This window comes from Dipteris shenzhenensis, chromosome 30 (genome assembly GCF_047967505.1).
Source record: "Dipteris shenzhenensis isolate YYH24624 ecotype China chromosome 30, Dip_SZ_1.0, whole genome shotgun sequence".
NCBI classification, from domain to species: domain Eukaryota; kingdom Viridiplantae; phylum Streptophyta; class Polypodiopsida; order Gleicheniales; family Dipteridaceae; genus Dipteris; species Dipteris shenzhenensis.
Window position 1 is genome coordinate 21,546,213 of NC_141625.1, and position 17,200 is coordinate 21,563,412.

The following is a 17,200-nucleotide window of genomic DNA, read 5'->3' on the forward strand; positions in this document are numbered from 1 at the left end:
GAGGGCAGCTATCATGCTCACTATTTCAGACACTCTTGTGTTCAATGTACAGGCTGAAAAGACCTCTTATGGTCTATGGCAAAGACTAGAAGAATTATATGCCCAAAAGAGCTCAGCCAGTAAGGTTTATTGGCTGAAGAAGCTGGTTGATCTTCGCATGAAGGAAGGTACATCACACTTGAGTGAGTTCAATGCTATCTTTACAAAGCTGATTGCACAGGGGTTGAACCTTGATGAGGAGTTCAAGGCTACTTTCTTGTTGTGTACCCTCCCTGAGAGTTGGGACACTTTCAAGACCACCCTGTCAAACTCAAATGCCACTCTTATTTATGCTGATGTAGAGAGCTCTCTTCTTATGGAGGAGATGAGCAGGAAGAATAATGCGGGCAGCAAGTCTTCAAGTGCTTTGCAGGTACAGGACAGAGGCAGGACTCAGCAGAAGGGGAGATCTGCTAGTAAGTCCAAATCCCGTAGTCAGTCCCGTGGCAAAAAGGACATTGAATGCTTTTATTGTGGCAAGAAGGGACATGTGAAGTCGAAGTGCTTCAAGTTCATACGGGATCAGAAAGCCAAGAAGGCTGAAACAAAGGATGCAGGAAATGCAAGCAAAGGCAAAGGCAAGGCCAAGGCAGATGACTTGGATGCAGTGAATGTTGCAGCAGAGGACAGTGACAGTGACATACATGATGTTTTATGCTCTTCTGCTGTAATAGCACATGCTTTGGTTATTGATGGCCATGACATGCACACCTGGCTCTTGGATTCAGGTGCCTCTTTTCATGTTACTCCTCATAGGGAGTGGTTTACTTCCTACACAGGTACTCATGGAGTTGTTCATCTTGGGAACAACTATGCATGTCAGATTGCAGGGATTGGCAGTATAGAGATAGTATTTCCTGATGGACAGTCATTTATGCTTGATGGTGTTCGCCATGTGCCGCAAATCAAGAAAAATCTGATTAGCACTGGCTTATTAGATGACAGTGGTTACCACACCACATTTGGGGATTCCAAATGGGTGATTACTGATGGCCAGACTGTAGTGGCTGAGGGTTTTAAGAGTGATACCTTGTACCCTCTTTATGTTTCCAGTGTGGGTAATCATGTTGTTGCCATAACTGAGCTGCCAAAGGTTTCATTGTGGCATAGCCGGTTGGGACACATGTCTGTTAAAGGAATGCAAGAACTGTCACGTTTGGGTTATCTGCCGCCTCTCTCTTTTTCAGATTTGCCTACTTGTGATCATTGTATTTTTGGCAAGCATTCTGTGACTCCTCATAAGAGGAGATCTCCCCAGAATAGAGCACCACTTGATCTAGTGCACACTGATTTGTGTGAGATGCCACAGTTATCACTAGGGGGTGCCAAATATTTTATTACTTTCATTGATGATGCCACACGTAAGGTGTGGGTCTATTTCTTGAAGCATAAGGGAGATGCCCTAGATGCTTTCAAGAGGTTTGTCGCTCAGGTTGAGAATCGGACAGGTCGTAGGCTGAAATGCCTCAGATCCGATAATGGGGGTGAGTATGTGTCACATGCTTTTGTGTAGTTTTGCCAAGCTAAGGGCATCAAACAGGAACTCACAGCCCCTCATAATGCATCTCAAAATGGTGCAAGTGAGCGGATGAATCGAACTATTCAGGAGAAGGTTCGATGTATGTTGTCTTATGCTGCATTACCCCATGGCTTTTGGGCAGAAGCCGTGCAAACAGCAGTTCACATTATTAACAGGTCACCAAATAAGGCTTTGGAGTTGAAAGTGCCAGAGGAGGTGTGGTCTGGCAAGCCACCCTCATATAAGCACTTACGGGTATTTGGCTGCGAGTGCTTTGCTCATGTACGCAAAGATCTACGCACCAAACTGGATCCAAAGTCTATCAGATGCATCTTTATGGGATATGGTGACGAAAGTGAAATGGGGTACAGGTTATGGGATCCCGTTAAACGGAAGATTATACGCAGCAATGATGTCATCTTTAAAGAAGATAGTGTACACAAGGAACCCGTGCAACCTGTCGAATACAGGAGGGTTATTTATGATGATGTTGGACAGCAAAGAATGCCCATTTATATGCAGCAGCAGCCTGCTGCAGATCACTCTGTTCAAGAGGGTATACAGGCTGAAAATCAGCCAGATAATTTTGCCAATGATGCACCACTGGATGTGCCAACAGATGGGGCTGTAGAACAGCCAGATATGGTGGTACAGCCACCCGTCATGCATGAAGAACAGGCTGGACAGCAGCCTAATCCAGAACATTTTGTGAGGAGGAGCACCCGTGCACAACGGCCTCCTTCCAGGTTTGTTCCAGGAGCCAATAATGTGGCTGATTTTATCATGCTGACAGATTGTGGTGAGCCTTTCAGCTTCAAGGAAGCTATGGGAAGAACAGAGAAAAAGAAGTGGGAGAAAGCCATGCAGTCAGAAATGGACTCCCTACTTCAGAATGATACATGGGACTTGGTGCAGTTACCTGCAGGCAGAAAGGTTTTGCCATGCAAGTGGGTTTACAAAGTCAAAGTGGATTCAAATGCTTTACCTCGGTATAAGGCCAGATTGGTTGCCAAGGGATTTAAGCAGGAGAAGGGCATTGACTTTGATGAGATTTTTTCACCTGTAGTCAAGATGACTACTTTGAGAGCAGTGTTAGCTCTTGTTGCTCATGATGACATGGATTTATGTCAGATGGATGTGAAGACAGCTTTTCTTCACGGAGATCTTCATGATGAGATCTATATGAGTCAGCCAGAGGGATATGCTGTTAAAGGGAAAGAACAGCTTGTGTGTAAGCTCAAGAGGAGCTTGTATGGACTCAAGCAGGCGCCAAGGGAATGGTACAAAAAGTTTGATGCCTTCATGCAGTCCCAAGGGTATCATCGGTGTGAGACCGATCATTGCTTATACACCAAACGGGCAAAGGATGGCAGTTTGATGCTACTCATTCTATATGTGGATGACATGCTTATTGCCAGTAAATCTCAGCATGAGATTAGTGCTTTGAAGAAACAACTGCATAAGTCTTTTGACATGAAAGACTTGGGTGATGCAAATCATATTCTTGGCATGCGTATTACTCGTGACAGGTCCAAGGGACTTTTGTTTCTGTCACAGAAAGAGTATATTGACAAAGTACTGCATAGGTTTAAAATGGAGGGGGGGAAGTCCATTAGTACCCCGTTGCCTCCACATTTAAAACTCAGCAGTAAGGACAGCCCCAGATCAGATGATGATAAGGCTGAAATGGCCAAGGTTCCGTATGCATCTGCAGTTGGATCTTTGATGTATGCCATGGTTGCCACTCGTCCGGATATTGCTTTTGCGGTGGGAGTCATCAGTAGGTATATGGCAAATCCAGGCAAGCGGCATTGGGAAGCAGTGAAAGGTGTCTTGAGGTATCTCAAAGGTACCAAAGACTTGTGCATATGCTATGGTAGGCAGGATGCATTGGTGCATGGTTTTACAGATTCAGACTATGCAGGGAATGCAGATAACCGGAAGTCTACTACCGGTTATATTTTCACATTTGCAGGAGGTGCTATATCATGGGTGTCTCGGTTGCAGAAATGCGTTGCACTGTCAACCACAGAAGCTGAATATGTTGCAGCCACTGAGGCTTGCAAGGAAGCAATATGGCTTACTCGGCTGGTGGGAGATTTGGGCATTACAGGTGACATGCCAGTTTTGCATTGTGATAGTCAGAGTGCTATCATGTTGGCAAAGAATCCGGTCTTTCATCAGAAGACCAAGCACATAGAAGTGAAATATCATTTCATCAGGGAGGTACTGGAAGACAAGCGTCTTGAGCTTGTGAAAGTACATACTGATGACAATCCTGCAGATTTGCTCACTAAGAGCTTGCCTACAGAGCGGTTTGCATATTGCCGCCACATCATGGGATTAGGATGAGACCATTCTTACTTTATGGTCTTGTATACAGTAACTGTATATTGCTGTAATTTTTATTCTTTTCTCCCCTTTAGGCACATTGGCCTTTAGGTGGGAGGTTGTTGGGGTAAAGGCACATTGCCTACCCTTAATTAAAGATAGGACACCTATGACTGTCTTAAGACAGTCATAGGGTAAACCTAATCCTAATAAAACATAAGTGAGTTTGTGGTGTGGCTCACTATCACTTCACACCCGCACTAGTGTGTCTCTCTCCCTCTCTCTCACTCTCTTGCTCCCTTTCTCTTCCACTTCCCTTTCCCCCTTACATAAAGACCACAAGGGCCGCCAAGAATTATGGCGGGGAAATTCTTGATGTACCGGGAAGAGTGGTCGATCCAGAGGCCAGAGAGCTTTGCCTATCATGGGGCAAAGTCAGAGATCAAAATGTGCTGATCCTTTTTTACTCTGGGGCTATGGAAAACTTCATATCCGAGGAGCTAGCCTTGCAGTTGGGGATCGAGATAGAGGAGCTAGGAAGGGCTCTTGCTGCAGATTAGAGGTTTCATGGAGATGCTGTCCCTGTTACTCCCATTATTGGGAAGCTTCGAGTGCATGTATAGGAGTATGTTGGCCAGGAAGAGTTTTCTATTTCACCTTTAAAGCATCATGATGTGGTGCTGGGTATTCCCTGGTTCCATAGGGAGTGAATCTTATAATGCCAAAAAGAGAGCTGGTTTTTACCCATGGGGGTCATGAGATATGCATGAATGCATAAATGCCAAGAAAAAACAGGAGACGATTCCAGTTTTATCAAATGCCTCTGTTGTTGCCAAATCAATAAAGTTTGCAATATCTGCGATTATAATCTTTTCAAGGATAAAGAAATAGATATAAATTCTGATTTGTCTTCTTCAGATCTGAATAAATTTCGGTTTCTTGAAGTTTTCCAAGGCTGTTTTTCAGATATCCTAGCAGGGGAATTACCACTTGAGTGCACAAAAGATCGTACTATTGAACTCATTCCAGGGATTGAGCCACCTAATAAGCCACTCTATAGAGTGAGTGCAACTCAAAGGGAGAAGATAATGACACAGGTGTAGGATTTGCGTTCGAAAAGACTGATTCAACCCAGTTCTTCACCTTTTGTTCACTTGTATTGTCAGTCCAAAAGAACGATGGCTCATTTCGCATGTGTGTTGACTACCGTGCACTAAATAAGATGACTATTAAAAACAGATTTTCCATTCCATGCATTGATGATGTTTTGGATAAGCTGTGAGGAGCTTAAGTCTTTAGCAGGATAGATCTCAAAAGTAGGTATCACAAGGTTCACATCTCCTCTGCCCAAGACAGCTTTTCGGACTACCTTTGGTTTGGATGAGTATCTGGTAATACCTTTTGGTTTGATTAATGCACCAGCCACCTTTAATAGAATGATGGATCGAATATTTAGACTCCATCGACACTTTATGGGCACCTTTTCCGATATCATTGTTTTCTCTCACTTAGTGGAAGAGCATAATTAGCATTGGCCATGGTATTCTAGGAGTTACAAAATCACAAGCTCTATGCAAATAGCAAGAAGAGTGAATTCTCAGAGATCCACTATCTGGGGCATATCATTTTTAAGGATGCGATACAAATGGACCCCTCTAAAATACAAGCCATTCGAGAATGGCCCGAGTTGAGAACCATACATGAAGTATGTTAGGTTCTTGGGACTTTGTTCCTATATCAGGAGGTTATCAGACACGTTGCTGATATTGCTGCTCCACTTCATGTTTTGATCAAGAAGAATGCAGCTTTCAGATGGGGAGAGCGGCAAAAGACATCATTCAACACTCTCAAGGAGAAGTTGAGTACAGAACCGATTCTTGTTTTCCTGATTTGCATAAGTCCTTCGATGTGGACTGCAATGCATGTGGAGAGTGTGTTGGGGATGCTCTTCATCGAAATGGTCACATGGTGGCCTATGAAAGCTGGAAATTGCAGGATGCATATGAGGATTTATCACCTCAAAATAGGTGAGCGGGATAGAGGGGGCTGTTGGGGTAAAGGCACATTGCCACCCCTTTATTAAAGTTATGACACCTAAGACAGTCATAGGGGGAAAAACCTAATCCTAATAAAACTTAAGAGTTTGTGGTGTGGCTCATCACTTCACACCCGCACTTTTGGAGTCTTCTCTCTCTCATTCTCTCCCTCATGTACTTCTCCCACATTCCTTCTCCCTTCAACTGGTATCAGAGCCAGGTTTCCTCCCCACCCCAACCTACGAGCTCCCTCTACCTCTACTTCCCTCGGGGCTTGTGCCCCCCCTTGATATAGAAAAAGCAGCGCAGGCAGCTGCAGCAAGGCGGCGCGGGACGCGAAAAGCAGCGCAGGCAGCTGCAGCAAGGCGCATCGCGGGCTGAAGCAGGGCGGCGCATCGTGGGCTACAGCAGGGCGGCGTCGAGCAGTGCACGCGTGGGCAGATCTGGGCATCGCGCGGTCGCGCTGTACAGTCGTACGGACGTACGGCCGTCCGTACATCCGTATGGACACCGTACCTTCGACTGGTGAAGGTACCGCCGTACGGATTGCGACAGGAAGGGGCGTCTTTTCTCCTTCGTCAGGGATCTGCATCAAGAGAAGTACATTTTTCGGAAATTTTTTTTTCTGAATCCTTCAGAAGTACAGCAGGTACACAGGTACTCTGCACAAGTACACTGGTACAACAGTACAGCAGGTACACAGGTACTTTGCACAAGTACACTGGTACAAAAGTACAGCAGGTACATCAGTTTTTTTTTTGGGAGAAAAAGAGAAGGAGAAAGAGCACTCTGCTCTTCATTCAGGATCATTTTCAGTTCTCAAAACTGTGTTTTTTTGAAAGTACAGCAAGTACCTTCATCTCCCTCGTGCTTGAGGTGACCAGTACCACAGTGTGTGGTTGATTGCACAGTTATCTTGTTTTGGGAAGGTAATGCCTTGATCTTGCAGAGGACTTTTATGCTTTTGCTGAGTGAAATCTCAGCTTTTGGGTGACATTATCAAAGGGCTTTTGCCTGGAAGCTTATGCAGTGTATGCCTTGAGGCAGTGTGGAGCCAGGGAGCCCACATTAGTCTTGTTTCCGCAGTGTATTCAGTGACATTTCTTGCAGGTCACATTTTGTGTACGACACCTTGGAAAATCTCAGTTGAGCCACGCTTGGCCAGGGCGCATTGTACACAGGGCTGTTTATGCATTGCATTGTCAGGTGAAAGTGCCAGGAGAGCGCTACATTTTGTATGCTACCTCAGTGTTGAGGTGTTCTTCACTTGGTTCAGGTGTCAGATCAAGGGGCTTTTGCCCAGATTTTGCTTGAGAGCACTTGGGTTACTGTCTGAGACCTTCACATGCCTTTTATCCCCTTGGAAGAAGGGTGATTGCTTGGGATTTGTCCCATTTTCTGTTGCAGGTTTGTGACAGGCTGAAGTGTCTGGAGCTTTTTTTTTCAGTGAACAAAACAGTGTATGCCAAGTGGTTTATGCATATTAAATCAGTGCAATATCTCATCTGAGGTGGGAGAAGTGATCAGGACAGCAGTGTTTTGTGCCTTGTCAGCTGATGATGCACTGTTAAAGCACTTGTGGAGCAGCTGCAGCATTCTGAAATTACTGTTTTTTATGCCTATCTGAGCACGGTACAGTGTGTCAGAAGGTACAGTAACTGGAGAGAAATTTTCTGTTGTGCTGCAGATTTTCTGACAGTAAAAAAACAGCACTATTGTGAGTGCTCCTGACTCTTGATAGAGCAGGTTTTTTCTGAGAAATCAGAATTTTATTCAGTCTTTCTTGACTTACAGGGAGTCAGGTACTTTCCTTATCTGATATGGCATCAGGGGGAAGTGAATCATCAATTCTGAACATAAAGAAGTTGGAAGGGGCACACAATTATGCATTATGGGCAGAACAGTGTTTGAATGTACTTCTGCTTAAGAAGATTTCTAAGCCCATAAGGGTGAAGGGTGTCAAGCCATCTGGGATGTCAGATGATGAATGGGAGGAGCTAGATCTGTCCGCGAGGGCTGCTATCATGCTTACTCTCAGTGATTCTCTTGTGTACAATGTTCAGGCTGAAAAGACCTCTTATGGTGTATGGCAGAGGCTAGCAGAGTTGTATGCCCAAAAGAGTTCAGCCAGTAAGGTGTATTGGTTGAAGAAGCTGGTTGATCTTCGCATGAAGGAAGGTACAGCTATGACCTCACACTTGAGTGAGTTCAATGCCATCTTTACACAGCTGATTGCACAGGGGTTGAACCTTGATGAGGAGTTCAAGGCTACTTTCTTGTTGTGTACCCTTCCTGAGAGTTGGGACACTTTCAAGACCACCTTGTCTAATTCGAATGTCACTCTTATATATGTTGATGTAGAGAGCTCTCTCCTCATGGAGGAGATGAGCAGGAAAAATAATGCGGGCAGCAAGTCTTCAAATGCTTTGCAGGTACAGGAAAGAGGCAGGACTCAGCAGAAGGGGAGATCTGCTAGTAAGTCCAAATCCCGAAGTCAGTCCCGTGGTAAAAAGGACATTGAATGCTTTTATTGTGGCAAGAAGGGACATGTGAAGTCTAAGTGCTTCAAGTTTATACGGGATCAGAAAGCCAAGAAGGCTGAAGTAAAGGATGCAGGTAGTGGAAGTAAAGGCAAAGGCAAGGCCAAGGTAGATGACTTGGATGCAGTGAATATTGCAGCAGAGGACAGTGACAGTGACAGACATGAGGTATTATGCTCTTCTGCTGTAATTGCACATACCTTGGTTATTGATGGACGTGACATGCACACCTGGCTCTTGGATTCAGGTGCTTCTTTTCATGTTACTCCTCATAGGGAGTGGTTTACTTCCTACACAGGTACTCATGGAGTTGTTCACCTTGGGAACAACTATGCATGTCAGATTGCAGGGATTGGCAGTATACAGATAGTGTTCCCTGATGGACGCACATTTATGCTTGATGGTGTTCGCCATGTGCCGCAAATCAAGAAAAATCTGATTAGCACTGGCCTGTTGGATGACAGTGGTTACCACACCACATTTGGGGATTCCAAATGGGTGATTACTGATGGCCAGGTTGTAGTGGTTGAGGGTCTTAAGAGTTTGTGGTGTGGCTCATCACTTCACATCCGCACATTTGGAGTCTTCTCTCTCTCACTCTCTCCCTCATGTACTTCTCCCACATTCCTTCTCCCTTCAGGGGCCTCAACACCGTATTGGAAGGTAGTTAGCCTATCTATGTGAGTCCTAAGCTCTCAAACCATCTGTATGCTTGTGCATACCAGCACCTCTGATCACCTTGTGCTGCCAATGCCATGGAGGAAGATAGGGCCAACCAAGGAAGCCTAGGATTCTTGTGGTGTGGGATCCATACTATCTAATGTGGTAAAGATATGTGATAACCTGAAATGTCGCATGGAGTTGTAGTGGAGATGTCCCAAACTCCGCCAAAACTATTTGATGTGGGACTAAAGGCTTACTGCAAATCATCCGTGAAAGCATGAGAACTTGAAGCCTCTCAACATGGGCCCAATCTATTTCTGATAGGTCTGGTCCCCGACACGGGCTCCCATACATACCTACTGGTCAGACCAAAGAGTCAAAGAGGCGAGTCTTGGTTTGAGGGTCTTGAAAATGAGAATGAAGCACTGTTGAGTTTGGCTAGCGCAACATATCCCTTGTTGAATCGAGTTTGTAATGCTGGTCGCATCGAAAAGATCAGGCCGGAGAACAACACTTCTAGATGGGTCGGACCTCGATCGTGCGTGTTGTGGCCACTCTTGTGTCATGTGTGGACTCTGCACCCCTTGCTTAGCAGTACCATCGTCTCATTCCATTGAGCCATGCTCGCATGTTTGCTAACTCGAGACCACCAATGTGGCATTGCTAAATGAAAAAGCACTTGTAGACAAAGCATTGGCTGAAATCAAGAAGCAAAGTGGACGAATGTAAGAGGAATGGCGAAGGAGAAGAACAAGAAGGATGAATGGGAGAAGGATAGAGCAGTATGGGAATCTGAGAAGACCAGCCTCAAAGACCAAATGCAAGCTATAGAGATTGAGCTACAACAGCTGAGAGATGCACAAGGGGCCCCGGAGGGAGCATACAAAGCGACGGAAGATCTGAAATCTGAGAACGTAAAACTCAGGAAAGACTATGCAAAGTAAGCACGCTGAATTCACACAGAAAATCACCAAAGGGGAAGCTGCAATCCTAGAATGGAAGGATGTGGTCAAGAAGGGCACAACTGCCCCCAAGAAAGAGTTTATTTCAGATGCTTTGGAGGAGGACAAAAGGAGGAACAGCAACGCTCTTAATGTTCTGGTTCAAGGCCTCACATGAGAGCCCAAGATAGACCGATCACAACATATCACGGACTTTTATGCATTTGAGTCAGCTCCGGGCCATAGAGGGGTCGACCTTCTCACATCTTGTGAAGGTGAGAGATGACATTAGAGATCCTACCTTTGGGCGTTCCTCCTACTGTGTAGGCATTTATAGCAGCTTCCAAAGCTTGCTTTCTCCATGTGTCTTCCACACAACCTTGTGTAGGCATTGTGTCAAATATTTCTCCAAATCCTTACTGTTTTTGAGTGCAGTAGAAACCTTTCCTTCTCTCTTACCTGCCTGGCATATTCCGTTTGCTGTTTTCATATCGATTTTCTCTGTTTGTCCTCTATTTTGCTCTGCCTTTCATGCCTTCCATGTTGTTTTCCACAGAGAGAGAGAGAGAGAGAGAGGGGGGGGGGGGAGAGAGAGAGAGAGAGAGAGAGATGTATGAGTGAAGGGTTTTGTGATGAACAAGTGGAACACAAGGGTTTCCAAAAAAATCGTATTTTGAAGTGAGAAAAGGATTAAAAAATTTTGGAACTGCTTTTGAGAATTTGGAACTGTTGATACAGGTTTCTAGCATCTTGGCAGATGGCTGTGAGTTTTATGAGCCAGCACCAGTCCTCTACGTTTCAGGTGAAGAGGTAAAATTATATCATACAAGGCTTTGAAAAGGGCAATTAAGATGCTGATTATGAGTTGCTCGTATCCTTGTAAATCCAACTTGTGGTTCCAATGAAAAGTGCATTTTGTTGTGAAGTGAGTAGCAAGTGAACTTCACAATTTCAATCTTTGGTTGAATTTTGGGCTATGATTTTCATTAGGGTTTCCTCTTAACCCTCAGAAGAGGGAAGCTTGGATTAGTTGGTGGGTTCTTTTAGGCACTATTGAGATTGTGGGCGATATGTTCTCTCACTTAAGGGGAAATTGTGTATTGTATATTTTATTATGCACATGGCACCTTCGCTCATCCTCAAATAATGAAGTTGTTCTTTGAGCTTCGATAAGGCAAGCATTATTCACCTCAAAGTTATCTTGCAATATCTTCCATGCGTGTGCTGAAGTGTCTGCACAAATGCAATATTTGCAGCGAGAACAGATAAAATGCTTGTTCATTATAATCCATTCTTCTATTTTCTTGGCATCCGTGAGTGGCTTTTTGGATGTGCATTCAACAGTCTTTTGTAAGATCTTTTTTCTTAATAGCATTTTCATTGTGAACTTTCATACATTATACTTCTGAGTGTCACTAAACGTTACTTCCACATGAGGCATGCTATCTAAAGTCATGTTTGCAAAGATTTTCTATCTCAAAATATTGATGTTGTAGAGACTGAAAATACTAGTAGTACCCTTGCTAAAGGCGAAAAACCCAGTTGTGGTTTGCTCAAATCACTAAAAGATAGCTAGAGCACCTACAAAACTTCAAATATTACTGAAATTGCAAAAGCCCTTTGCCAAACACTTTAAACTTCTTTGAAATATGTGCAGTAGTACTCAAAATGCATAAGTCCCTTGTTTCTGGTCACTACAAATTTGAAACTATAGAAAGAATTGGCTTTCTCAAAGCTGAATTTACTACTATCACAAATGCTTAGAAAGATCTTGATGTGTACCAAATTTCATCCTAAGATGACTGTTGAAATAGAATGTGAGAACTCAAAAAATTTCAAAACATAGCACAAGAACGCCAAATCTTTTGTTTGTTTTGCTCATTGTCACTTGCTTGGATGTGCTCGAATTTGAGCATGCATTGATTTCGCCAATTAAAATAGTTATCATATAGAATTCCGTTGCCAAAAAAGAAAGAAAGAAAGAAAAGAGGAGAAAAAAAAACCAAGAAAATAGGATTTAGGCTTATTGATTATCTGTGCATATTCTTAAGATTCTCTTGATTTGTTGGAATCCAAAAAAGCTGAGTTGTCTTGTTGCAAATCGACTTGCATTGTGTGCCAAATTATTCAGGCTGCGTGCTTGCTGTCCCGAGTTGTGTGAAGTGCTCCTAGGTTGTTGTGGCATGTGTGCCTTGATTGTGTTGAGCATGCATGTGCTTTCTAAGGAATTTAATTTTGCATCATTGTAGGAAGCAGTACATAAGTGTAAGTTGTTCCTTTAGTTTTTAATGTTTTTCGTTCATTCTGTCATTCTTGCTTTCCTTAATAAAAGAGAGAGAGAGAGAGAGAGAGAGAGAGAGAGAGAGGAGATTTTATTCCTGTATTTTGGTCTCTTTTGTTTTGTGATTTGTTTGTTTTTTTTTGCTTAGTCACTCTCTTTGTTTCTTCTTTATTTCTTGTTTTCTTTCCCTTTTGTTTAATTGCCGCATTTTAATGAGCACTGGCTTTGCGCAAGAATCTCCACGAGTCTTTAGTAACCCAGTTTATCTGCTTATGCTTGGGTACCCATGACAACATAAGCATTGCTTTGCTTGCTAGGTATGCCTATCTTTGGTTTTCAAAATTTTTGATAGCTCAGTTTTCTTCTCTTTCGTTTTCTCTTTTGTTTTCATTGTAGAATTTCGGACTTTCAATTAACAAAATCTGAATTTGTACGATTGGATTTATTCTAGTCTTACAAAGGTCTATTTTTCTATCATCTTAGTGAACATACAAATTTTTTGAATTTTCGTCAAAGTGGTGATTAACTATTCAACTATATCAAGATATTTTAGGCGGGTGCAAAATCCCAACTGCTAAAAATTCTCAATAGTGTGTTTTTGTTTAGTAATTTTATTCTTTTCATTTTGTTTAATTTTATTTTTATTTATTTATTTATTTATTATCAATATTATTTCTTTAAAAAAGTGAGTTTTGTTTTAGTTGGTCGCAACAGCAGCTAGTTGTGATCCTTTCGTTTCTTTCAACAATCTTTACTTAGTTCTTGTCTTTCCTTTTTTAAATATTTATTTATTTTGTAGCTTTCCTCTTCTAGGATCAGAAGGCTCTTACATTGCCTTGCGGCCCTGGCTAATCCTATTTTTAGCCAGCACTTTGGGGATATATTGGCTTATCGATACACGTTCTGATGAATTTGACTTGTGGAAACCAAGAGGGTGATCTCTTGGGATGTCATCTGGCTCTTGTGACACACCCTTGTAGTAATAAGGGAGGAGTTACCTTGGGACAAGTAACGAGAGAGAGAGAGAGAGAGAGAGAGAGAGAGAGAGAGAGAGAGAGAGAGATCAAAGTTATGCTGACTACTATGTTTATTCGTTATGTTGGGCCTTAGCAATCATCTATACCTCCGTTGTCTTCTTCATTCAAGAGATTGCAATCGTAGGGTCTTTGGTGATCCTCAGTTTTCCATTTTCACAGATCTTTGCAGCAATTTCTCTTTGATTGTGTGCAAACTCACTACATAGATTCTGATGTATATCTTTCTTGTAATGAGAATTTTGGTTGATGTATTGTCCAGCTTTCCCTTTTTGGGAAGCTCTCTTGTAATATAAAGCAACAAAATTTCCACTAAAAAAAAAGTGTGTGCGCGCGTGCGTGTGTGTATAAGGTTCGATGATGGAACTTCTCATAGCTGTTCGCCTCCGGATCACTATCAGAGATTCATAGTTACACGTGTGTGCATCTTGGGAGAGACTCTCATACCACTTGTGAAGTTTGTGAGAGCACGTGGGTAAAGTTTGAGAAGTCAGCACAACTTTGAAATACAAAGAAAAATGGGTTCTATAGGACGTCTTTAATCGTAGGATTAGATGAAGTCCTAGAGGGACATGTGGCATAGTGATGCCAAAAGTTATTATTGCACCATTCTTTTGGGGACTTGGAGTTAGATTCTTGATATGGACTTGTATATAACCCTTGGGCATTATCCTATCCATTTTGAGTTTAAGACCAATAGTGCAAGGATATCTGTAGGTTGTAGAAACCTTAATCAGTAGTTTTGAAAAAATCCAATGGATATGTATAGTGTTCTAATCTCATACGATATGTTGTCATGGGAGCGTGATTAGGTAGGAAATGAATCAATCATTAGGGTTTGAATAATCGTATGGGTTATTATATTGGGTTGTAATATAGTCCCACATATAGTGGAATTCATGGCATGCATCTCTCTGACATCTTGTTGCCTAAGGTGATTGAATGACCATTGTGCAAGATGTAAGTTGTAGATTTTCCTTGTGAGGGTGCCACCACCATAACAAAATGGTTTAAAAATATGGTGAAGGCTATGGTAAAGAGATATATTTGTAATTGAAGAGAACTAATGCATTGGGTTTGATAAGGATAACATGCCAAGTGTGTGAAGTCTTGACACAAGAACTCACACAAAACAGTCTCACTTGTGATGAGTAGACATGTGCACAAAGCATAGAATATATAAATGAGCTCAAAATGACAATAAAATTTCCATGGATTAATCACGGTAGGTTACAATCAAGATCAAACTAATTAATGAGGTTGTTGTGTGTGTACATGGGAGCATCTTGTAATCCATCCGAGTGGTAAAGATAGTTGTTGTGGACTTTGTTGATGGCCATTTATCTTGATGAACCCGCCGAAGTTGAGAGATTAAAAGAGTAGGAGAGTGAAATCTCTTTGGAACCTTATAAGTTGCTTGTATGTTTAAAAACATCTCAAAGCTTAGATGAATGCGCTATAACTTTATTCTTTGGCACTTAAATAATTGTTGAGTCCACAAAATCATAAAAATGAAAATGTGAGATTGATGATACAATTGAATTATATAGATTCAAGCTCTTATGATGATTATAAACAACATTTTGTTGGTGAGAGAGTTTTTTCATCATTGTTAGACGTGACTATTACAAGTCTTGTAGGCCTCAAAGTCTTGGACATGAGAGGGAATTGGAGCATGCTTGCAAGGCACCTTTTAAGTGTAATAAATTTATAGGAAAAGGAAAGCTGAGTCGTTATGAAGAAATCTTGAACTCAGTTTGAAATGTTCATGACCTAGTTGAGAACAAGTTTATGTTCTTTTCCTTTTTTTTGGGGGGGGGGGGTGTGTGGGGCGTGGAACCCCTTTTTTCTTTGGGGGGGGATGTGTGCATTTGGGTGATTGAGACTTATGGTGTTATAGTTTTGCACGTATTTTTGAGGGATTGGACCCAAAATTGGGCATATGGATGTAGTAGTCCGTGCCATGTTTTGCGGCTTGCCAACAATTTAGTTTGAAGAGCTTTGTAGAAATGTATGGGTAGGGTGTGATTGGTGCCTTGCATCCATAGATAGCACGAATAAAGGCCATAGTATGCACAGTAACTAGTTTTTATGTTTCTTTGCTACATCTTAAGTTTAATCATGTTTTTGTTCATTTAGATATATATGGGAGGTCTTGCCTTGTGAAAATAATTGCTATCCTAATTTTGTGAAAAGAGTTGATATGCTTCCTATGTTATGCTTAGGGTGATATCATTCTCATTTCTATTATGTCGATGGTTAGATTTTTTAACCGATGTGTCATGCACTCCTTCGTCTTGTGTCTCTAGGTTTATTTTATCCCTTGATAATTAGACTTTATATCATCACCACTCCTTTATGTTCTGTGTGTTTTTTCATTGTACCTAATCGGTCAAAAGTACGTTCTAACTTCTAAGCTAGTTTTGGAATTGTGGGTTGTTTTCGACAGAGCGAGGATCAAATTGGTAGCCGTGCTGATAGAATCAACATAACTTCTCACGAATTGTTCCTTTATTCTGCTACTGATCTTGAGGTTTAGTATGCTCCCACACATAATGGTTTGACCATTAATCCGAAGATTAGTATTTTTCTCATGCTTTATTGAAGTCTACATATTTCGGTTTTCTTTTTGAAATATAATGTGTAATGGATACATAATGTGTAAGTACTATCAGTATCTTTGAAAGGTAGTTGTGAGGAATACCTAAGTTAAATCGTGTGCTTTAGTGTTAATATGACTCAGTAAGATGAACGGTGCCATGTACAACGGAAAGTTGTGTTTGAACATAGAGATTTCTCTTGGTAGAGAACATTGGGGGAACTTGTTTAAAATTAGCTATGATTTTCTTGTGGGTTTGGAAAGCTGGGCAAGCAAGCTATCCAAAACCATGTGGTGACTTGGTTATGCTAACATGGTGAACACATTTTGGAACACCCGTTTTGTGTGATGGCTTTGATGCATGCGAGTGGAGCTTGGAATGTTTTCTTTTTTTTCAAGAAAATTACTTCATTAAGTATGAATGAAAACCGTGAGAGCAAGCTTAAGTGTGGGAGTACATCATGCAATACATGAGGAAAAAAACAGCTCAAAATGAGCTAATAAAAAACCAAGGCGGAGGCTGAAAATGCTAGCTCAACCGTGAGGGAGACTCAGAGAAGAAGGAGATCCTCTCCAAACTCTGAAAAAAGTAACTCTCCTGGCAATAGCTGCATTGGAGGATCCCTACATGCTCGCCCATATGGCCATCAGAGTGTATACTGCGTTAGTCCAAATATTGGCCATAACCTGGGAAGGGTGAACCTGAATACCCTCCATCGTCTCTGTACACCCGGCTCTCCAAATGTGCCAAGCTGCAACGCTAGCCAGAGTCTCCCCCGACATGTCTACTGAGGCATGAGCAGCTCTGAAAGGAGTGAAGGGAACATCCTGGAGGGAACAAGACTCCACTGAGTGTCGCTGTACAATGAGATCTGGATTTGGATCATTGTCCCTCGAAAAATACCTGAAGGCCAGTAAGAGATAACCAAGCCATTGAACCCCAGGTCATATAGAAAGGTGTTGTATGAAAGATACTGAAAATCCTAGCAATACCTTTTCAAATCGTCCTTGCCTGTCTGCACTCCCAAAGGCAATGCTGTACTAACTCAACTGCAATGTGACAACGAGGACAAGCAGGGTCAGCCGCGAACCTGGATCTCCACAGGTTCATTGCAGCCAAAAGAAAAGAGCGATCTTTCTATTCCTGAGGGATTTCTGGAGCATACGCGAAAAGTTTTTCTGCACAATTGCGGAAATCTGAAAACTATCCCAGTAAG

At 42.2% G+C, this 17,200-nt stretch overlaps 1 protein-coding gene across 3 annotated transcripts in view; it reads left to right on the forward strand.

Annotated features, from left to right (window-relative positions):
* The window catches only part of LOC147881835 (DNA repair protein RadA-like protein), a 204,861-nt gene that overhangs the window by 36,480 nt on the left and 151,181 nt on the right, over window positions 1-17,200 (forward strand). For all 3 annotated transcript variants that reach the window (XR_015543932.1, XM_087401430.1, XM_087401431.1), the window contains exons 4-5: window positions 10,808-10,879; window positions 15,834-15,917. Coding sequence is in view for 2 of the 3 variants with exons in the window: in XM_087401430.1 (XP_087257556.1) it covers window positions 10,808-10,879; window positions 15,834-15,917 (156 nt within the window). In the remaining variant the exon portion in view is untranslated. The remainder of the gene's footprint in view (window positions 1-10,807; window positions 10,880-15,833; window positions 15,918-17,200) is intronic.